This window comes from Choloepus didactylus, chromosome 10 (assembly GCF_015220235.1).
Source record: "Choloepus didactylus isolate mChoDid1 chromosome 10, mChoDid1.pri, whole genome shotgun sequence".
Classification (NCBI taxonomy): Eukaryota; Metazoa; Chordata; class Mammalia; order Pilosa; family Megalonychidae; genus Choloepus; species Choloepus didactylus.
In genome coordinates, this window is record NC_051316.1 from 113,807,224 (window position 1) to 113,830,303 (window position 23,080).

At 43.0% G+C, this 23,080-nt stretch overlaps 1 protein-coding gene across 5 annotated transcripts in view; it reads left to right on the forward strand.

Annotated features, from left to right (window-relative positions):
* The window catches only part of PTPN3 (protein tyrosine phosphatase non-receptor type 3), a 127,337-nt gene that overhangs the window by 66,500 nt on the left and 37,757 nt on the right, over positions 1 to 23,080 (forward strand). For all 5 annotated transcript variants that reach the window (XM_037796965.1, XM_037796968.1, XM_037796967.1 and 2 more), the window contains 4 exons: positions 20 to 83; positions 1,400 to 1,572; positions 4,653 to 4,787; positions 6,868 to 7,044. In XM_037796965.1, coding sequence (XP_037652893.1) covers positions 20 to 83; positions 1,400 to 1,572; positions 4,653 to 4,787; positions 6,868 to 7,044 — 549 coding nt within the window. The remainder of the gene's footprint in view (positions 1 to 19; positions 84 to 1,399; positions 1,573 to 4,652; positions 4,788 to 6,867; positions 7,045 to 23,080) is intronic.

Consider the following 23,080-nt stretch of genomic DNA (forward strand, 5'->3'; position numbering starts at 1 on the left):
TTGTTTTGTTTTGTTGTAGGGTGAACATTCTAAAAATTTCTTTCAAAAGGAAAAAGTTCTTTATACATCAGCGACAAAAACAGGTGAGTTATCTACACTTGCTTTGTTTGTTGTATTTCAAATCACTTTGGCTGTTAGTCCTTCAGGGTTGAAGGCAGTTTGCCGTATGACAGGTAGCAGGGCATGGAGAGCAGGGCGTGGTGAAAGGGAAGTGGACTTTGGAGTTCCGGAGATCCAGCAGTTCTCTAAATAATTCCCTCTGCTTATCTGGTTGGAGGATTAAGTTGCTTTGGAGTCAGAGATAGTGGATTTAGGTCCTAGCTCTTCTGCTTACCAGCTGGGCAAGTTCCCTAACCTCACCTAGACCAAGTTACCTGGCTTCCAAAAATGCAATAATGCCCAATTATCAGGGAATCATGAGGATTAAATAAAATAGCTTTGGTCAAAGCACTTGGCAGAGAGCCTGCCAGGGAGTAGCAGCAAATGTCAGTAGGGTCTTTGCTTTTCCTGGATGTGTTCAAAAGCACGGTGGCCTCGTGTGTGTTTCATAAGAGGAGTCCACAGTTCATTTTGGAAATCCGTCATGTAGAAGTAGGAATTCGAAGTGAGGAAAGGGGGGCTCCCACAGCTAGCAGGTGAGGGAGCATTTGAAGCCAGATCATGACAAATCCGAGATGCCTGTAGGCCACTGTGTTGTGTGTTTTTTACTTACTGTCTGTCACTATGCCCATTTCCAGTTTTTCAAAGAAAATGTGTACTTAAAACAGCTCAACATAGAAATGAACTCTTAGAAATGAGAATACTACAGCTCAGACAAACTAGGATTAGAATCTGGATCTCCTGACACTCCACCCCCACCCCCATGGTAAGACTCGAGGTGGTAGGAAAATGTGCAAGAAGGTAATTTCACAGGAAAGTAGAAAACCTAAACTCACATGGAATGAAGGTGAAGCCATTCTTTAACGTGATTATTGTCCATGAGCACTGAATTTGCCTCTGTGCTTTGAGGAAGGCACATAGAGAAATCCAAAGGGTTATAAAATTCCTATTGCCTGATAGGAAAAAGGTCAGTTCAAGGGAGAGACTTTTCCTGAGCTAGATATTAAAGTGTATTAAATGTGTCAGGCCCTTATCTGGTTGTTCTGGACATATCCACCTGGACAGGTAAGCAAATGTGTAATAAAAGTGTAGATGGTAGTCACCTTTATTACCACACTCATAAAGACGGCTAACACTCCCTGCTGTTGAATTTTCCTTAAGTGCTGGTTTGTGGCCCAAGGTACTTTGAAACCAGTTTTCTGCTTTTTGTTGGTCACGTCTTACCTGCTTACCACCAATATGGACATAAAATGACTGTAAGACCTGGCAGGTAAAATCTCTACTTTATTTTTCCTCCCAGACCGAATCCAGGGAACATATTGTGGCCTTCAACATGTTAAATTACCGATCCTGCAAAAACTTGTGGAAATCCTGTGTCGAGCATCACACATTCTTTCAGGCCAAGAAGCTACTACCTCAGGAAAAGAATGTTCTGGCCCAGTACTGGACTCTGGGTGCCAGGAACCCCAAAAAGTGAGTACACTTTAGGGACATCATCGGCACCAGCAAGAGGCGTAACCGTGTGCTCGTCTCCACTGGCCAGAGCCTGGGGCCCCAGCTTGGGATGCAGATCTTGAAGCCGAGGTTGAAGGTCTTTCCTGGGGGCAGCCAGGTACTCAGGCCCTTCTCATCTTCCCCTCATTTGCTTCTGCCTCCTTAACTTGGCTGTTGTCAGAGTTCCCAAGCAGCCAGAATTGCAGCTGCCCCTGCTCATGTCACAATAAAGGAAGCACATGGCGATGACTCAGCGGGTCAGGGTGGTGCAGGGCTGATGCCGCTAAGCTGGGTCTCCCGACGTGCCTGTCACAGGACATTAATTCCCTAAGGTGCTCTGTAAGAAGGAATGAATGAGTGAACAGAAAGAAAGATATCCATTCAAGTGACTTTTGGATATATCGCCTGTAATAAATTACAAAATAACAATAATTATAGCTGGCGCTTAATGAGTGCTTGCTTTGTGCCAGGCACACACTTCATTATATTTCATTCTTACAATGATCCTGTAGATAGGTAATATTATCCACAAGGATGATATTCAAAATATTTAAAGACTCATGCAGTAAAAGAAATTAGTATATTCATTTAAAAGTTTTTAATTTACATTGAAGTTTATTGTCTAAATAAACTAACGATTCAGTTTATATTTTTGTTTATTTTGTTGTAAGACTGCCGTCTAAGTTATGTAAGACAGCAGAAATTGTTGATCAAATTAGTCTTATCTCTTAATCATTTATTGTTTCAAAAAATTGTTTTTCTGGGTTTTTTTGTTTGTTTTGTTTTTTGGTTGCTGTGGTTGTTAATAACTAAATGATGCCCGTGTCCAAGCTATCATTTGATATGTGGAAGCACCTTGGTCTGTTCCAATCACTTTCCTATTAAACTGATAATCACTAGCTAACTTATAGATTCAATATGTAGCAAATTTCTGTTAATAAGGGTGATAATATTTATAGCACTGAATGCTCTCTATTCTACATATTCTAAAGGTTTGTAGCTCTTAGAATACTGCCTAGTATTTTATACATTCTATAGCTCTCTTAGGGAACACGTCAGGAAAACTTACCGGAATACAGTATTTCCTTAGGTTGGACCTAACAGCTCAGGCCTCGTGGGAGGTTGCATAGTGAGGCAAATGAAAGTGTGGACTCTTGCTAAGAAGCCTGGGTTCAAATCCCACGTGTGTCACTTTAGTTTTAATGTACTTCTTCAATTTTCTCATTTGCAAAGTGCAGCCAACACAGGAGGGAGTGTTCTGATAATCTTCTGCAACATAATCAACTCTCCAAATTTTAGTGGCTTCAAACAACAGCCATTGTGTTATTATACCTTGAGATTGTGAGTCAGGAATTTGGGATGAACTTGGCCAATGGTTCTGCTTCATTTTCGTTGACTGAACTTTCTTGGTGACGTTCAGCTAGGGGCTGGGCTGGGCAGGAGGGTCCAACTCAACTTCTCTTGTATACCTGGTGCCTTGATGGAACCGTTAGCAGCTGCCCTCACCTGGGCCTCTCTTCCTCCCCAGGTGTTCTCGGGCCCCTCCATGTGGATTCGCCAGCAGGGCAGTCAGATTTCTCACATGGAGGCTCAGGGCTCCAAGAGACTAGGGCAGAAGCAGCTGGTCCTCTTAAAGGCTAATCCTGGAATTGGCACAGCAGCTCTGTAGGTCAAAGCAAGCAGAGAGCCGGATTCAAGAGTCAAAGGATTTGCAGCCGTCTTTAATCTACCACAGTGGGTCACTTGGGATTTAGGGGATGGTGTGAGGCACGGCCAGCTTCAACATACCAGGAAATTTCCACTCTCATTTCTTTCCATTTTACAGATGAGAAAACTGAGGCTTAGAGAGGTTATGTGATTTCCCCAACCTCTGCAGATACGTATACGTATTTGCATATTAGGCTTTCTGAATGGTTCTGCACAAAAGAAGCCTGTTGAGTTCTGTTCTGTTCTGTTCTTTTTTTTTACGTTGAGAATTTATATCCCCCCAAAAAAGAACCACCATAACATGAGTCTTTTGAGTACTTTTGAAACCTATGGGATAATGGAGCACTTTTTCAGGAGATGTCCATTCATCGCCTATGGAATGAATGGTAGTAGTTGGGAAACTACTGCATTAAACCTTTCAGTCACCTGGCTTTCCCCTCGTGCTGATCTGTGCTCTCAATCGGTGATCATTTGGTCTCTGATATAGGCCTCCCCCAGGCAGAGATTCTCCTAGCGATGCTACTGGGAGCTTTCACATCAGGATGAGAACAGTATATTTCTTTTTGTAAATTAGTACATTGATATTCTAGGGAGTGTCTTGTATGTTTGGAGGGTTTTTATCTGTTTTTTATTCTGTTTTGGTTTTGTTGGCTGGTGGTTTTAGATCTCAAGGAAATGTGTGGAATGTTTTAATAAGACATTAAAACATAGTTTTAAATTTAGAAATTCCAGAATTGAGAGAGTTACCCCTGAACTGGCTTCAAACTCCATTCTCTTAAATCATTCATTCTCCAGGGGGTCTAGGTAGCTAAGATCTAAGCTCTCTAGGTATAAATAACACTGAAAAGTAACTGCCAGAGTAGCTCATTCAAAGAATGTGGCCTGAAACTCTGCTTCCTAAGCATATTCTAGGTCCTCTCTCAGATAGTTACCAGTGATATAAGTGACAGCCTCCACCAGCCAGGATGACAGAGAGCAGCTGGAAGGATGGTTAATGTTTTTTTGCTCATGCAGTGTGAGCAAAATAAGAATTCCTTGAAGTTACTTAAGCTGTATTTCTGTATTATCCTAAAATTCCTCCTAATCTGGTAAGGTTTCGTTGTAGTCTTGAAGCAAATTTGTTAGCTTGCAGTACTGAGGACAAGAAAGCATTTTTGCCAGAAGAAAAGAAATAACACAAGTTAAAACCAGAATGGAAAGGGATCGCTTCTGACCAGTATCCATCTGCTCCTTTTAATCTTGGTGTCATCAAAGCTATTAACCATTTGCAGTTAGGGAAGAAGCCTGTAGACTCTGGTTCATATATGCTGTCATTTCTTTCTTGACAAACATGTCGGCATCTGGTTTTTCAGGTCTTTAAATAACCAGTATTGCAGAAAGGTGATTGGAGGGATGGTGTGGAACCCAGCCATGCGGAGATCTTTATCAGTGGAACGTTTAGAAACCAAGAGTCTCCCTTCTCGGTCCCCTCCTATTACTCCCAACTGGTATGTCTTCTTTTTGTACTACCCACCAATAGACCCTTTATCTCTTTTAAAAATAAAACGTCAACTTAATAAATTCCTAAATGTTAACTGTTTATAACCTGAGTTTATATTTGCATTTTGGGCTTTTGCAGAAGTAACTTTTTATGAAATATGCAAGCCTAGCTAAACATTTTCCATAAGTATAATGCTGCAGTGTTCTTTAAAAACAAAAACAGTTATTTGGTCTAAATAAATCTGGGAACTGCAGCATGCCTGCATGCCCCTCTTGGAATTACAGCGTACAATAGCATATTAAAGGTTCTGGGAAGTCCTGTGATAAAGAAGCTCATTTCACTTTTTCATGTCATGTTTCCCATCAAACAAAATAAACTTTGGGAAAAGCTAATAAAGTCACGGGATATAATTGATTTAAGGATGTGTGACCCTCAGCAACAGTAGCAAATTGCACACAGTTGGGGAAGGAGCCTGCCAACTTTTAAGAGGATGGATCCAGCCAAAAGGAAGGAAGTGGCAGTTTGGCAAAGTGGGAAGGGCATTGGGTTTGTGGCTGAAAGACCCACTTTCAAATTTTGGCCCTTCTGTTAACTAACAAGTCTCTTTACCTCTGTGGTCTCAGTCTCCCTATGTGTAAAAGGGTTATCAGACACATCCAATGAAGTAATAAAGGTTAAGTGCTTTGTGAACTTACAAAAAAAATGGTCAGGCGGAGTTATTATCATTATTTTAATGTTCCCCATTTGTACATTTATACAATTAAAATTTACACATACAGTTACAATTAAATGTTTCCTAAAGGCATCAGGCCATTTTCACAAATGCTTCCAGCAGGGAAGCATTGCCCCCAGCTCCATGCTGGACCAAGAATCTGGTTTTCTGTTCACTACACTAAAGACAGGGTGAGCCAGAAGATTCCCAAGCAGGAATCCACTATGATGAAGGGAAACTGAGATGTGGGTGAAAAGAGAAAGGGAGCGCAGGATCTGCTCAGGGTGGGGATGATGCTGGTATTTGGTGTTAAAAATCATGACGTGACCAAACAGAGTTGTCTCTTAGTTTCCAACAACTAAGCGTCTCATCCTGAAGTGATAAATGCATGCTATAAAGTAGCGGCTGACTTTCTCTGGAAGTCTCTTAGGCAGTGACACTGGGGCCCCAGAGCACAGGCCCAGGACAGGAGCCAGGAGAGAGCAGCTGGTTAGATGTGGCCACTCCTGGCCTGGAGCTTCTGCTGCTATTTTTAGGTCCCACCCCGAGGGAGTCACAAGAGCCTTTCTCCTTCTACTTTAGACCCAGCATTTTTGATCATCCAGGGGATTGCAAATAGCAGGAGCCAAGGAGAAAGGCTAACAAAGAAAAGGAAGATAGGAGACCTACAAGGGAAAATAGAACTTAAAAAGCTTAGCAACTTGGATTGACCCACTGAAGGAGCCAACTCCCGGGTGCTGTACCAAGTGTCCTGAGACATTCCCTCATCTTACCAGTTCTCAGGATTTGGTGGGCACAAAGCTGAGGCCTAGAGAGGTGGCATGACCTGCCCAAGGTCACATGGCTACAGCTGCCATTGGTGGAACTGGGCTGTGCTCCCAGGCCCACCCAACGCCACGTTTTTAAGGGATTTATATGAGAGAGCAAAGTGAAATGCACATGAAGGGATGTAGTGGAAGCAGGGTCTGGGTTTTGCCGGGAAATGTACTTTGGCACCCAGATCCTTTATTTACAGTTTGAATTAATCAGAAAAACTGTCTGATCAGCAGTCCACTTGGCCTTGTTATGTCTTAAGAACTTAGGTCCTCCTGAAAGAGTACCTCGCCCTAAATCACCACTCACTGACTTCCCAAAGGCCATAAACCAATCTGAGAGCTGAGGCTGCTGTTCTGGGGCCTCAGAGCGCCTAGCATCCGTGTCTCCCTCTTAGGGAATGCCACTAGCGTAGTGATGGGTTAACGGCTCTTAATTTCTAACAGCAATTTCCAAGGCATCCTTAGAAAGGTCAGAGCCCAAAGATAGATCACTGATATCCTTTAAAATGTCCAGGGAAATACGCTTTCAACCCTTTACTCTCCACCTTTCTCCCACCCAGGCGCAGTCCTCGGCTCCGGCACGAAATCCGAAAGCCACGGCACTCTTCCGCAGACAACCTGGCGAACGAAATGACGTACATCACGGAAACCGAGGACGTGTTCTATACGTACAAGGGCTCCCTGTCCCCAAAAGACAGCGATTCCGAGATGTCTCAGAACCAAAGCCCATGCCGAGAGTAAGAACCTCATGTTATTTTCTTTCTTGGTATCTGCTTGTTTGGGCTGTTGAATCTGCACAGGCGGGTTTTCTTTTGAGAGGAGTCAGTGGAGCCTGCAGCCAGCTCCCCAGGTTAGTTGTCTGCCGGGATAAAGACATAAATCAGACTTGCCACCTTCCCCCGCCTGAAGACTGCCCATTTGCCTGCTGTCTAGAGTGCAGGCCTCTTTTTATCTACAACAAAGACCTTATTCTCTCCAAGTACTTGTTAGCTGTCTTGAATTGTCTCCTCCACAACTCATAAGCAAAGCCCAGTTTGGATCATTCCATATTTGAGGGGTGGAGACCCTCAAGCATGCTAACCGTGTTATTTCTCTAGATGTAATGCTTTACCACTGCATGGTTTCAGATGACTGGAAATATGCTCACTTCTAGCTCTCCCGGCAAAGCCTTCTGGGAAGCACAACATGCCCTCAGGTTTTTGTTTTGTTTTTGTTTTTGATTGATGGTTAGTGTGTGTGTGTGTGTGTGTGTGTGTATTTTTTTTAAATGTCTAGAGCATCTCTGATTTCCTTTGTTTAATTTTCGTCAAAGACAGATTACACTATATTCTTTAATGTCCCTACTGTACTTTTTTTAACGTGGCAAATTCCCCTCATAGCTCAAAAGCTTGGGTGCTTTTATTTTTTTTTTATTTTTTTTTTTTTTATTTTTTTTTTTTTAATCATCATTTTATTGAGATATATTCACATACCACGCAGTCATACAAAACAAATTGTACTTTCGATTGTTTACAGTACCATTACATAGTTGTACATTCATCACCTAAATCAATCCCTGACACCTTCATTAGCACACACACAAAAATAACAAGAATAATAATTAGAGTGAAAAAGAGTAATTGAAGTAAAAAAGAACACTGGGTACCTTTGTCTGTTTGTTTGCTTCCCCTACTTTTCTACACATCCATCCATAAACTAGACAAAGTGGAGTTTGGTCCTTATGGCATTCCCAATCCCACTGTCACCCCTCATAAGCTACATTTTTATACAACTGTCTTCGAGATTCATGGGTTCTGGGTTGTAGCTTAACAGTTTCAGGCATCCACCACCAGCCACCCCAATTCTTTAGAACCTAAAAAAGGTTGTCTAAAGTGTGCGTAAGAGTGCCCACCAGAGTGATCTCTCGGCTCGTTTTGGAATCTCTCTGCCACTGAAGCTTATTTCATTTCCTTTCACATCCCCCTTTTGGTCAAGAAGATGTTCTCCATCCCACGATGCCGGGTCTACATTCCTCCCCGGGAGTCATATTCCACGTTGCCAGGGAGATTCACTTCCCTGGGTGTCTGATCCCACGTAGGGGGGAGGGCAGTGATTTCACCTTTCAAGTTGGCTTAGCCAGAGAGAGAGGGCCACATCTGAGCAACAAAGAGGCATTCAGGAGGAGACTCTTAGGCACAAATACAGGGAGGCCTAGCCTCTCCCTTGCAGCAACCGTCTTCCCAAGGGTAAAACCTATGGTAGAGGGCTCAACCCATCAAACCACCAGTCCCCTATGTCTGTGGTCATGTTAGCAACCATGGAGGTGGGGTAGGCAAATACCCCTGCATTCTCCACAGGCTCCTCAAGGGGGCACTACATATTTTTTTTTTTTTTTTCCTTGTTTGTCTTTTTTCTTTTTTTTTTCTTTTTTTTTTTTAACTTTCCCTTCTTTTTTAAATCAACTGTATGAAAAAAAAAGTTAAAAAGAAAACAAACATACAATAAAAGAACATTTCAAAGAGACCATAACAAGGGAGTAAGAAAAAGACAACTAACCTAAGATAACTGCTTAACTTCCAACATGTTCCTACTTTACCCCAAGAAAGTTACATAATATAGCAACATTTCAGTGAACTTGTTCCTACTACATCCATCAGAAATTAACAGACCATAGTCATTTCTGGGCATCCCCAGAACGTTAAATAGCTTATCTGTTCTTCTTGGATTATTGTTCCCCCTTCCTTAATTGCTCTCTACTGCTAGTTCCCCTACATTCTACATTATAAACCATTTGTTTTACATTTTTCAAAGTTCACATTAGTGGTAGCATATAATATTTCTCTTTTTGTGCCTGGCTTATTTCGCTCAGCATTATGTCTTCAAGGTTCATCCATGTTGTCATATGTTTCACCAGATCGTTCCTTCTTACTGCCGCGTAGTATTCCATCGTGTGTATATACCACATTTTATTTATCCACTCATCTGTTGAAGGACATTTGGGTTGTTTCCATCTCTTGGCAATTGTGAATAATGCTGCTATGAACATTGGCGTGCAGATATCTGTTCGTGTCACTGCTTTCCGATCTTCCGGGTATATACCGAGAAGTGCAATCGCTGGATCGAATGGTAGCTCTATATCTAGTTTTCTAAGGAACTGCCAGACTGACTTCCAGAGTGGCTGAACCATTATACAGTCCCACCAACAATGAATAAGAGTTCCAATTTCTCCACATCCCCTCCAGCATTTGTAGTTTCCTGTTTGTTTAATGGCAGCCATTCTAACCGGTGTTAGATGGTATCTCATTGTGGTCTTAATTTGCATCTCTCTAATAGCTAGTGAAGCTGAACATTTTTTCATGTGTTTCTTGGCCATTTGTATTTCCTCTTCAGAGAACTGTCTTTTCATATCTTTTGCCCATTTTATAATTGGGCTGTCTGTACTATTGTCATTGAGTTGTAGGATTTCTTTGTATATGCAAGATATCAGTCTTTTGTCAGATACATGGTTTCCAAAAATTTTTTCCCATTGAGTTGGCTGCCTCTTTACCTTTTTGAGAAATTCCTTTGAGGTGCAGAAACTTCTAAGCTTGAGGAGTTCCCATTTATCTATTTTCTCTTTTGTTGCTTGTGCTTTGGGTGTAAAGTCTAGGAAGTGGCCTCCTAATACAAGGTCTTGAAGATGTTTTCCTACATTATCTTCTAGGAGTTTTATGGTACTTTCTTTTATATTGAGATCTTTGGTCCATTTTGAGTTAATTTTTGTGTAGGGGGTGAGGTAGGGGTCCTCTTTCATTCTTTTGGATATGGATATCCAACTCTCCCAGCCCCATTTGTTGAAAAGACCATTATGGCTCAGTTCGGTGACTTTGGGGGCCTTATCAAAGATCAGTCGGCCATAGATCTGAGGGTCTATCTCTGAATTCTCAATTCGATTCCATTGATCTATATGTCTATCTTTGTGCCAGTACCATGCTGTTTTGGCAACTGTGGCTTTATAATAAGCTTCAAAGTCAGGGAGTGTAAGTCCTCCCACTTCGTTTTTCTTTTTTAGAGTGTCTTTAGCAATTCGAGGCATCTTCCCTTTCCAAATAAATTTGATAACTAGCTTTTCCAAGTCTGCAAAGTAGGTTGTTGGAATTTTGATTGGGATTGCATTGAATCTGTAGATGAGTTTGGGTAGAATTGACATCTTGATGACATTTAGCCTTCCTATCCATGAACATGGAATATTTTTCCATCTTTTAAGGTCCCCTTCTATTTCTTTTAGTAGAGTTATGTAGTTTTCTTTGTATAGGTCTTTTACATCTTTGGTTAAGTTTATTCCTAGGTACTTGATTTTTTTAGTTGCTATTGAAAATGGTATCTTTTTCTTGAGTGTCTCTTCAGTTTGTTCATTTCTAGCATATAGAAACATTACTGACTTATGTGCATTAATCTTGTATCCCGCTACTTTGCTGAATTTGTTTATTAGCTCTAGTAGGTGTATCGTCGATTTCTCAGGGTTTTCTAGATATAAGATCATATCATCTGCAAACAATGACAGTTTTACTTCTTCTTTTCCAATTTGGATGCCTTTTATTTCTTTGTCTTGCCAGATTGCCCTGGCTAGCACTTCCAGCACAATGTTGAATAACAGTGGTGACAGCGGGCATCCTTGTCTTGTTCCTGATCTTAGAGGGAAGGCTTTCAGTCTCTCACCATTGAGTACTATGCTGGCTGTGGGTTTTTCATATATGCTCTTTATCATGTTGAGGAAGTTTCCTTCAATTCCTACCTTTTGAAGTGTTTTTATCAAAAAGGGATGTTGGATTTTGTCAAATGCTTTTTCAGCATCTATTGAGATGATCAATTGATTTTTCCCTTTCGAGTTTTTAATGTGTTGTAATACATTGATTGTTTTCCTTATGTTGAACCATCCTTGCATGCCTGGAATGAACCCCACTTGGTCATGGTGTATGATTTTTTTAATGTGTCTTTGGATTCGATTTGCAAGTATTTTGTTGAGGATTTTTGCATCTATATTCATTAGGGAGATTGGCCGGTAGTTTTCCTTTTTTGTAGCATCTTTGCCTGGTTTTGGTATTAGATTGATGTTAGCTTCATAAAATGAGTTAGGTAGTGTTCCATTTTTTTCAATGTTTTGAAAGAGTTTGAGTAAGATTGGTGTCAGTTCTTTCTGGAAAGTTTGGTAGAATTCCCCTGTGAAGCCATCTGGCCCTGGGCATTTATTTGTGGGAAGATTTTTGATGACTGATTGGATCTCTTTGCTTGTGATGGGTTGGTTGAGGTCTTCTATTTCTTCTCTGGTCAGTCTAGGTTGTTCATATGTTTCCAGGAAATTGTCCATTTCTTCTACATTATCCAGTTTGTTGCCATACAGTTGTTCATAATATCCTCTTATAATTTTTTTAATTTCTTCAGGATCTGCAGTTATGTCACCTTTTTCATTCATTATTTTGTTTATATGGGTCTTCTCTCTTTTTGATTTTGTCAGTCTAGCTAGGGGCTTGTCAATCTTGTTGATCTTCTCAAAGAACCAACTTTTGGTGATATTTATCCTTTCTATTGTTTTTTTGTTCTCTATGTCATTTATTTCTGCTTTAATCCTTGTTATTTCTTTTCTTGTACTTGGTTTAGGATTGGTTTGCTGTTCATTTTCTAGCTTCTTCAGTTGATCCATTAGTTCTTTGATTTTGGCTCTTTCTTCCTTTTTAATATATGCGTTTAGTGCTATAAATTTCCCCCTTAGCACTGCTTTTGCTGCATCCCATAGGTTTTGGTATGTTGTGTTCTCATTTTCATTCGTCTCTATATATTTAGCAATTTCTCTTGCTATTTCTTCTTTAACCCACTGATTGTTTAGGAGTGTGTTGTTTAACCTCCAGGTATTTGTGAATTTTCTAAGTCTCTGATGGTTATTGACTTCTAATTGTATTCCATTGTGGTCAGAGAATGTGCTTTGAATAATTTCAATCTTTTTAAATTTATTGAGGCTTGTTTTATGTCCCAGCATATGATCTATTCTGGAGAAAGTTCCGTGAGCACTAGAAAAGTATGTGTATCCTGGTGATTTGGGATGTAATGTCCTGTAGATGTCTGTTAAATCTAATTCATTTATCAGATTGTTTAGGTTTTCAATTTCCTTATTGGTCTTCTGTCTGGTTGATCTATCTATAGGAGAGAGTGATGTGTTGAAGTCTCCCACAGTTATTGTGGAAACATCAATTGCTTCCTTTAGTTTTGCCAATGTTTCTCTCATGTATTTTGTGGCACCTTGATTGGGTGCATAGACATTTACGATTGTTATTTCTTCTTGCTGAATTGCCCCTTTTATTAGTATGTAGTGGCCTTCTTTGTCTCTCAAAACATCCCTGCATTTGAAGTCTATTTTATCTGAGATTAATATTGCTACACCTGCTTTCTTTTGGCTGTAGCTTGCATGAAATATTTTTTTCCATCCTTTCACTTTCAGTTTCTTTGTGTCCCTGTGTCTAAGATGAGTCTCTTGTATGCAACATATTGATGGTTCATTTTTTTTGATCCATTCTGCGAATCTATATCTTTTAATTGGGGAGTTTAGTCCATTTACATTCAACGTTAAAACCGTGAAGGCATTTCTTGAATCGGCCATCTTATCCTTTGGATTATGTTTGCCATATTTTTCCCTCTCTCTATTAATATCCTTTATTGTACCCATACCGAATCTCTTTAGTACTGAACCTTTCTCCAGGTCTCTCTGTCCTGTCTTTGTTTCTCTGTCTGTAGGGCTCCCTTTAGTATCTCCAGTAGGGCAGGTCTCTTGTTAGCAAATTCTCTCAGCATTTGTTTGTCTGTGAAAAATTTAAGCTCTCCCTCAAATTTGAAGGAGAGCTTTGCTGGATAAAGTATTCTTGGCTGGAAATTCCTCTCACTCAGAATTTTAAATATATCGTGCCACTGCCTTCTCGCCTCCTTGGTGGCTGCTGAGTAGTCACTACTTAGTCTTATGCTGTTTCCTTTGTATGTGGTGAATTGCTTTTCTCTTGCTGCTTTCAGAACTTGCTCCTTCTCTTCTATGTTTGACAGTGTGATCAGTATATGTCTCGGAGTGGGTTTTTTTGGATTTATTCTATTTGGAGTTCGCTGAGCATTTATGATTTGTGTATTTATGTTGTTTAGAAGATTTGGGAAGTTTTCCCCAACAATTTCTTTGAATACTCTTCCTAGACCTTTACCCTTTTCTTCCCCTTCTGGGACACCAATGAGTCTTATATTCGGACGTTTCATATTATCTATCATATCCCTGAGGTCCATTTCGAGTTTTTCAATTTTTTTCCCCATTCTTTCTTTTATGCTTTCATTTTCCATTCTGTCATCTTCCAGGTCACTGATTCGTTGTTCAACTTCCTCTAGTCTTGTACTATGAGTGTCCAGAATCTTTTTAATTTGGTCAGCAGTTTCTTTAATTTCCATAAGATCATCCATTTTTTTATTTAGTCTTGCAATGTCTTCTTTATGCTCTTCTAGGGTCTTCTTGATTTCCTTCATATCCCGTACTAGGGTCTCATTGTTCATCTTTAGTTCTTTGAGTAGCTGCTCTAGGTGTGTCTCTTCTGGTCTTTTGATTTGGGTGCTTGGGCTTGAGTTATCCATATCGTCTGGTTTTTTCATATGCTTTATAATTTTCTGTTGTTTTTGGCCTCGTGGCATTTGCTGACCTTGATAGGGTTCTTTTAGGGTTTGTAGACCAGTTGAAGTCCTTATCTCTAATTTATCAGATCTACAGCTTCGTGGAGTACACTTTCTCTAACTAACCAGCAGGTGGCGTCCACGAGCCACCTGTTCTCCACAAGCCAGTTCTCCCCTGCTTAGCCTTTTTGGTGAGTGGGGGAGTGAGTCTTGTGGGGCCCAATTGGTGTACCAAGCTTGCGTGTGTAGTTGGTGTTGCCTGCCCTGTATGTGGGGCGTGTTTCTGGGCAGTCGGGGAGGGGGGGTGGCCCTAACAATCAAATCTCCCTGATGATCCTAGAGTTTTAACGCTGCTGCAATAGTCTAATCCTTCAGTTCAGTCCTGCCACAGTTTGTCTCTGCCACTGACCCACAAGTCTTTGGTATTGGCGTATGGCTCCTGAGACTTGCAAGTGGGCCCCTCTTCCAGGCTGTGCACCCTGGGTCCTCTGTTGAGGGATGACTGTGCTATGTCACAGGTGAGTGCCGTCCCCCCAGGGCAGTTCTGGGCTGCTGGGCTGTGTTGGGAGGCTCCCAGTCTGCTCAAATGATGGCTGAATGGGGCTCTGTTAATTCACACTGCTCCCCCTTCCCAGCTCTGGGACATTCAGCTGAGGTTGCAGGGAAGGCTAATGTCCACGCCCAGTTTTGTGGTGTGTGCCTGTTATTTGAAGCACTTCCGTCACACTGGGTTGTCTGGGGCAGCTCTGGGCTATGGGGCTGGCAATGGGCAGGAGTGTTTCCTGTCCACCAGGATGGTGGCTGTGAGCGGACACCCCCCTTTTCTTGGGAAGTTGTGTTGTTTAGTGAATTTTCTCAGCCACTGGATTATTGCCTTTTGTCTCAGAGCTCTCTTAGTTCTGCTCTTGACTTGAGGTGCCCAAATTTCAATTCTTTGAAGCTTTCTGTATTGAGCTTCTTAGAGTAATTGTTTTAGAAAAAGCAAAAAGGATTTAAAAAGAAAAAAAAAAAAAAAAAAAAAAAAAACGGCCCTCCTCAGAGATCTAATGGGTTATTGAAATGCTAATAGACAAAGCAACCAGGGCCATTAAGGAAAGGTGCACAGGGCAGAGAGATCAGCTTTGCTTCGGGATTTGCATATGCGCCTCAAGGCCTGATCTCCGCCCTTCCCCTTTCTGTGTTCACCAGAACTCCAAAAATCCTCTGCTTTTATTTTGGAGTTTTTCGTGTTGTTTCTTTTCTATGCCTGTCTCCTCTCTGCTGGGCTGGCTGCTCTCAGAGTCTCTGGTGTCTGGTCTCAGTCTATCTATGGTTGGAGTTTGAATCAGTAGAATGAGTTTCCGATAAGAGCAGCCACTGCAATTCTCCCTTCTCCTTCCCGGAGCTGACAGCCCCTCCTCCCCCGGGACTGAGCCTGGCAGGGAGGGGCGCGGGTCCCCTGGCCGCAAAAACTTACAGATTTCGCTGATCTCAGCAGTTCCACGTTTTCATGAGTGTTGTATGAAGTATGCCCAAAGACAGATTGCTCTGTGGTGTCCAGTCCACGCAGTTCCTGGCTTTTTACCTGCTTTCCTGGAGGAGTAACTAAAACATACAGCTCACCAGTCTGCCATCTTGCCCCGCCTCCCCGGGTGCTTTTATTATTTGATAAGATATGTCTAATCTACTAATTCCCTTTTTGCCTTGATTACCAGGGAGCTCAGAGTTTTGGGTTGTGCTTAGTTGCATTAGTTCCCTTAGCCTAAGTTTCTGATTTAGTCCCTTCTCTTCCTTTCTTGCCCTTATTATATGAGTCGTACTTAGTTCTCTTGTTTCAATAAATTCACAGTTCTACCACACCTTTTAGGGTAAGCTATTTCAAATCATTTTTGGAAATGGATAAGACATAGATCATAAATAATAAGATCCCATTTTAAGACAGAATATGATAGGAAAGTATAAAACTGTTAGGAAGTCGGCCATATTCATTGGCATCCATTCTAAGTCCATCCTCAGCCCAAAATACAGAAACATAATGCCTCCCCTAACAGCAAAAGATTAGCAAGTTAATCCTTGAGATCTGTAAATTTTTACCACTTGGCTACTAGCCTTAAAGCTTCATAGGCATCCTGATTGCTCTGGACACCCACAGGTGAATTGCAAAGCCTGCCTCCCACTTCTGTGTGACATTGCTCCTTCTCCTTTGTCCCCGACCACAGCAGACATGGTTTCCAGCTTGTTGTGTTCTTAGCACCTCTGGTTAAATAATCCCTATGGTCATTATTTCCTCGTGCTGTGTCAGCTTGGATGGCACGCTTGTTGAAATAAATGCTGTCTCTTGCTTCCGCTTGCAGTCTGCTGCCCAAGTGAGACTAGAGTGGAGGGGTGTGACTTCCTCCTGGTGACACTGGGGCTTTGCAAACCACAGGCAAGTCTAGGAACAGGGTTAGCCACACCCCCCTGCATCAGTACACCCTCCTGGGGTTTGCAGTCGCATCATGGAATTGTAGAGCATCTAGACCTTCGCTGGCTAGGATGGTAACCACTAGCCACATGTGGCTGTTCCAGTTCAAATTAATTAAGATAAAAAACCAGTTCCTCAGTCACACTGGCCTCATTTCAAATGCTCAGTGTCCATGTGTGACCATGGCTGCTATATTGGACAGCTTATATGTGGGGCATTTCCCTCCTTGCAGAGAGTTCTACTGGACAGCACTTCTCAAGACAAAAACCTTTATTCTGTCCCTCATTTAACATGTAGAGAACTCCTACAAAGTCTACATGCTAAAAGGGCATTTCCAAAATGGAAATCAAGTGAGAGAGGATTGGGGGTTGAATTAGTTTCCCGAGACTGCCGTAGCAAAGTACCACAAACCAGATGGCTTAAAACAGCGGGATTGTATTCTCCTGCAGTTCTGGAGGGGCTGGAAACCGAGGTGTCGGCAGGGACACGCTCCCTCTGAAGGCTTGAGGGGACCCTTCCCTGCCTCTTCCACCTTCTGCGGGTTGCTGGTAATCCTTGGCGCCCCTTGGGGGGCAGCATCACACCAGTTCCTCCCTCCTTCTTCACATGCCTTCTCCCCCTGTCCAAATTTCCCTTTTCTTATAAGGACACCAGACATGCTGGCATGCCCCACCCCCCCACCGACCGCAGCGTGACCTCATCTTCACTAATTAGGTCTGCAAAAACTGCTCCCAAATCAGGGCTCACCCACAGGTCCTAGGGATTAGGACTTGACTGTGTCTTTTGGGGGACACAGTTCAGCCCACATTGGGGCTCCTCTGCTTGCTTGCAGTGTGAGCATTCGCCACCCCTAAACTCGCTGCCCCCCCCCCCGAGGGGCAAGGGGTGGTGGGTGGCTGGCTGCTCGGTGACCTTAGCGTCCAGGTCCTCTGATGCTTCATCACATGGTTAGTGCCAGGTGGAGGAGAATGAATTCTTTCCAGTGATGTACGGATGCTTTCAAGGGGTGCATTCGTTCCTGAGGTCAGCGGCACCCCCTGTCCACCCTGTACTGGTCATTGATGGGAACACATGGTGGATTAGTCCTTGCCCTCAGGGAGCCCCCAAGCCAGCTGTGCAGATAGCTCCCTAGCAGCCTTCATGCTGGCCCTCTGGGGCTCTGTTGCTTTGGAGAAAGGAGAAGGTTTAGGGAACTGACCACAGGTTCTGAGAAGCCCAACTATGCCCCCTACGCCAGACCTTCCGGCTGTGGTTTGCAGTCACATCGTGGAATTGTAAAGTCTCTAGACTTTCAATCTCCAATAAAGGAGCTTCTAACCATGTGTGGCTATTTAAATCTAAAGTAATTAAAATTAAACAAAATTGAAAATTCCCTTCCTCGGCCCCTGTTTGATCTGAGTAATTTCTGATCCTGCTCACCCTTCCGCACTGCCCTCTGACTCCTTTGAAACTCCTATGTGAGACCTGGCAAAATGTGGCATTCTGGGGCCCTTCTTATTTTGCAGCTAAATGTTAAAAATAGCAAATAATGATGCTTCAAAGACAGCTCCCCTTGCCATGGCTGTGCCAGGTGCACTGACAGTAGATATTTCACAATGTGAAGTTAGGAGGAGCTTGCTATTATGGGGTGAACTAGCGAAATGGGCACCCCCACCCCCTCGGTTCCTTAGGGGACCTCTTCCTGATGGCACTGAAGCTGGCCTCCCTGAGAGTCTGGGGGCCCTGCATTGCCCGAGGCTAGAAGTCAAGGTGGGTCTATACTTGGTTGGGGGAAAAGAAAAACAATACATTAGTTGTCTCAGTATTTGCAAAATGTGTAAGAAACACTTGACGTTTTATATAGCAGATTTGTGTTAAGAGGCAAGAAGTATTATGTCAGAGAAATCAGATGAATAACCTCACAAACAGCAACGAGAGTTCCTTTTAGAAAGAAGAATTAAGTGTAATGTTCTGTACCCATTTTAAAAAGAAGAAGAAAGAGCGGTTAGACGTTGGCTCCACACTCAAAGTGGCTCAGCGCCGGGTTTCTGAATATTATTGTAGCAGATGAGTCACTCGCCTGTTTCCTTCATATTTATAGAAGCATGGCAAAGTTTATGATTATAGTTATGCATCCTTGGCAGTTTGCTTTGTGCCAAAAGTAGGCTGCGCTCTTTTGTTGTTCCCAAGGTTCTCTCAGCCTTCATGGGTTCCTTCCCTTCCTTCAGAGCAAAGACCAGACTCTGCAAAGAAATGAGCCGCTTTATTGCAATACAGCCCCGCCACCCCCACCCAGAAAAAGGGAGGGGGTGTTCCCTGGAGAAAAACTGACTTGCAGAGGCTGGCAAAAACAGATGTTAGGGCAGATTAGGGTTGTATTGGGAAGACTCGTTTTGTTGGTGTCATTTTATCATAGTTGTTTTCACGGGTCACCAGAATGAGACATAACCTGGGGGGGCTTGCTGTCTTCACAGCTCCTTGGCTGCTGATTTGTTTGCCTCTTTATTTCCAGTCTGCCTCATTTCACGGGATTTGGGGCAGCTGTTGCTTTTTTTTTTTTTTTTTTTAATGTTTTGCTAAAAATTTACAAACACTTTGTATCCACCAAGCAACAGCTCCCTCCCCCCAACTCCCAGCCCCCAGCTCCTGGTAATCTTGAATCTACTCTGTCTCTACAGATCTGCTATTTCTAGAGCTTCTGTAAAAGTGAAATCATACAGTGTTCGTCCGATGCTCCTTGCTTATTTCACCCAGCATAATGTTCTCAGGGTTCATCCATGTTGCAGCATGTCTCAGAATGTCTTTCCTTCTTATGGCCAAATAATATCCCATTGTTTGGAGAGACCACATTTTGTTTACCCCACCCATTCATCTGTTGATGGACACTTTTGCTTCCACCTTTTGGCTATTGTGAATAATGCAACTAAGAACATAGGCATGCAACTATCTGGTTGAGTCCCTATTTTCAGTTTCTTTGGGTTTGTACCTAGAAGTGGAATTGCTAGGTCATATGGTAATTCTGTTTAACCTTTCATGGAACCACCAAACTGTTTCCCACAGCAGCTAAACCATTTTATATTCCCCCACCATGTGCAAGGGTTCCAATTTCTCTGCATCCTCACCAATACTTCCTTTCCTTGTTTTTTTGTTTTTTTGTTTTTTTAAGAATAGCCGTCCTTGTAAGTATGAAGTAGTGTCTCATGGTTTTGATTTCCTCTCCCTAATGGCTAATGATGTTGAACATTTTTTCATGTGTTCATTGGCCATTTGTATATCCTTTTTGGAAAAATATCTAAGTCCTTTGTGCATTTTTTAGTTGGGCTGTTTGTCTTTTGTTGTTGAGTTGTAGGAGTTATTTATGTATTTCTGGATATTAAAACCTCATCAGATATATAATTTGCAACTATTTTCTCCTAACAGCTGTCACATTTTATTTCAAAGCTTCTGTACATGGGGAGGAGACTTGGGGAGCCCCTCCTTTAGCCACATCCGCCCTATCCTCTCCCCAGAACCTGAGGCTCCCTCCAGTGATAGAGAGCATCATTGCAGTGTGGCAGCCCGTTCAGGTCCAACTGCCTAGTTTTCCGATGTTCTTCCCAGACTCTGCTGAAAGTCTCCACCTTGACACTGACCCAGCACTTTGGCTGTCCATTGGTGCCTGCTTCAGGCTCCTGGAACCATACAAGAACTATGTTTCTAATTCTACCTCACAGCCCCATCTAATGTTCTTTAAATTAAATAATTCCAACTCCTTCAGCCCTTCTCCACCCTTCACCCTCTTCATCGCCATTCTCTCAGTGCACATCAGTTCTTTATTCGAGGGTGGCACCCAGAGTTGGTTGTGGTGAACGGATCTGTGCCACATTCAGGCATCCCCCTCAGAGGACAGCTGCCAAGGATGGGACTTCATGAGAGCTTTTGTGCTCAGTTTCCCTGAAACTTGCCAGCTTTTCACCTGATGTTAGCCCACTTGTACATGAATGTCTCACAGATACCTTAAACCTAACCTCGCCAGTCACAGCTCACCATCTCCCTGCATGGCCAACCTGTGGCTCCACCCACATCTTGGTAAGTGGGGCCATCTTTTGAGTCCCTCTCAGATTGCTCCTCTTGGAAACCTCAGTCACCTGTGACTCCTCTTTTTCTTTAACCTTCCTCATCTCACACATCACTTCGTTAATTCTGTCTCCTGAGCATCTCTTCCTTTTGACCCTTCCACCATCCCAAACCACACTGGCTTGATTAACCACCATCATCTCTGGCTTGGACCATTCCAGTAGCGTCCCAACTGCCCTCCTGTCTTAGGTGTTTCTTCCTTCCAAACCATCCTTCAGAAGGATGACCAGTTTATCTTTCTGAAATGGGGTCACCCAAGCATGTGACTCCCCTGCTTAAACACCTTTTCTCTGCTTTTTCAAAGTTCATACCCCTGCATATGCTGCAGCTTTGTTTTTTTAAATTATTATTAATGTTGTTTTGCCCAGAATACCTTCTCCCTCCTCCTCAACTGCCTAATCAAGCTCTGGTTAATTCATCTTTCAAACTCAAGCTCAAGTGCCACCTCCTCAGGGAAGTCTCTCCTGGGCTCCTGCAAGTATCCCAGACATCTGAGCCTCTCCATTACAGCATGAACAATAGTATTGTTTTTGATTATTTTGTATCTTCTTCTCCTCTAGACAGTGAGCTGTCTGAGGGCAGGGATAAGGCCTCATTTTCCTCTCCTTCGCCAAGACCCAACATGGTACCTGGAATGTAGTAGCTATTCAGCCACTATTTACATGGTTGGGAGGGTGGATGGATGGGTAGACGGGTGGATGGATGGGTGAAGTAGAATGGGGCCTCGTGATAAAATGCAGTGCAAGCTTCCAAGTTTTCACAGTGAGATGCTGTTCTAGTTTGCTAATGCTGCTGGAATGCAAAACACCAGAAATGGATTGGCTTTTATAAAAGGGGGTTTATTTGGTTATTCAGTTACAGTCTTAAGGCCATAAAGTGTCCAAGATAAGGCATCAACAATCAGGTACCTTCACTGGAGGATGGCCGATGGCATCTGGAAAACCTCTGTTAGCTGGGAAGGCATGTGGCTGGCATCTGCTCCAAAGTTCTGGTTTCAAAATGGCTTTCTCCCAGGATGTTCCTCTCTAGGCTGCAGTTCCTCACTCTTAGTTGCACTTCGGGTATTTGTCCTCTCAGCTTCTCTGGAGCAAGAGTCTGCTTTCAATGGCCATCTTCAAACTGTCTCTCATCTGCAGCTCCTGTGCTTTCTTCAAAGTGTCACTCTTGGCTGTAGCTCCTCTTCAAAACATCACTCACAGCTGCACTGAGTTCTCTCTGCCTGTCAGCTCATTTATATGGCCCCACTGATCAAGGCCCATCCTGAATGGGTGGGGACATGCCTCCATGGAAACATCCAATCAGAGTCATCACCCACAGCTGTGTGGGGCACATCTCCAAAGAAACACTCAAAGAAATCTAATCAACACTGATAACGTCTGCCCGCACAAGATTACATCAAAGATAATGGCGTTTGGGGGACACAATACATTCAAACTGGCACAGATGCCTCCTTTACCAGTTCCATATCAGGTTCCCATAGCATAAGGAAGTAACAGAATATCTATTTGCAGTCCCAGAACTCAGATATATTTTGACAAATTTCGCTTTCTGTCATCTCTAAGTGGGGCCCTGTCATTGGTGCTGCCACAAAGCACTCATGGATGAGACCTCCTCCTTGCAGATTTCAAGAATGATTTGTCACGTGCTTTCCTACCATTGAGGTGTCTTATACCAGAACAGGGCAGCCTAGAGGACAGATTCATGATCTGTTACTTCATCAATAAAGGAACCTGGGGCTCAGAAAGCACTGTATTTGAACCATATCACTTAAGCATCCTCTTCCTTGAGTTATGCTTTGATCTTGGGTGCTTGGCATTTGTCACAGACTGAGATAACACTATCGTTTGGAGAGAATGTCTCCGTATCATAAAAACCCATACTTGGACACAGTTTTCTTTTTGTTTCTCATGGCCCTCATGTAAAGATCCCTGGGAAAATTTTCTCCAGGAATTTCATTCAAAAGAAACTTCCCATTCTGGGTGAACTGGCGAGCTTGCTTTCAGCCCCTTGCCACGCCGGGTACAGCTCTGAACCGCAGCATCAACATCACCTGGGAGTGTGTTTAAAAAGCAGAATCTCAGACCCCACTCAGACTTGCAGTTAGACAAGATCCCCAGATGGTTCCTGTGCACATTATAGTTTCAGAAGCTCTGATCTCGCAGATCCTGAGAACTATTTCACATACCTTCTCCTTTTACTGCACTTCCAGATCAATGAGTAAATCTCATGTTTTCCTGGAGAAACTCAGCTAACCCCAGATACCTCGCCAATATGCTTGTTTCTTCATGCGCTCAGCATTTTGAGTGCTCACTGCATGCCTAGCCCTGCCCGAAGTGCACTGAGAGAGGAATAGAAAGATGTCGGTGGTCTCTCCCATCTTGGGAAGCTTGTAGACTCAAGAGAGACCGAGCTTCCCGTGACACAAAGGAGAGGCCCGGACTGTCCCCTGCCAAAGCAGTAGCCGCCTCCGTGTCCTCCAGCTGGAGCTGTGGAGCTCCCCGTGGGGCACATCTCCCCTCTGCTCAGTTTAACTGACTTGGAGGGGTGGGGGGCAGGGTTCTTTGTAATTTTCTTGGGTTTGAGGAGAG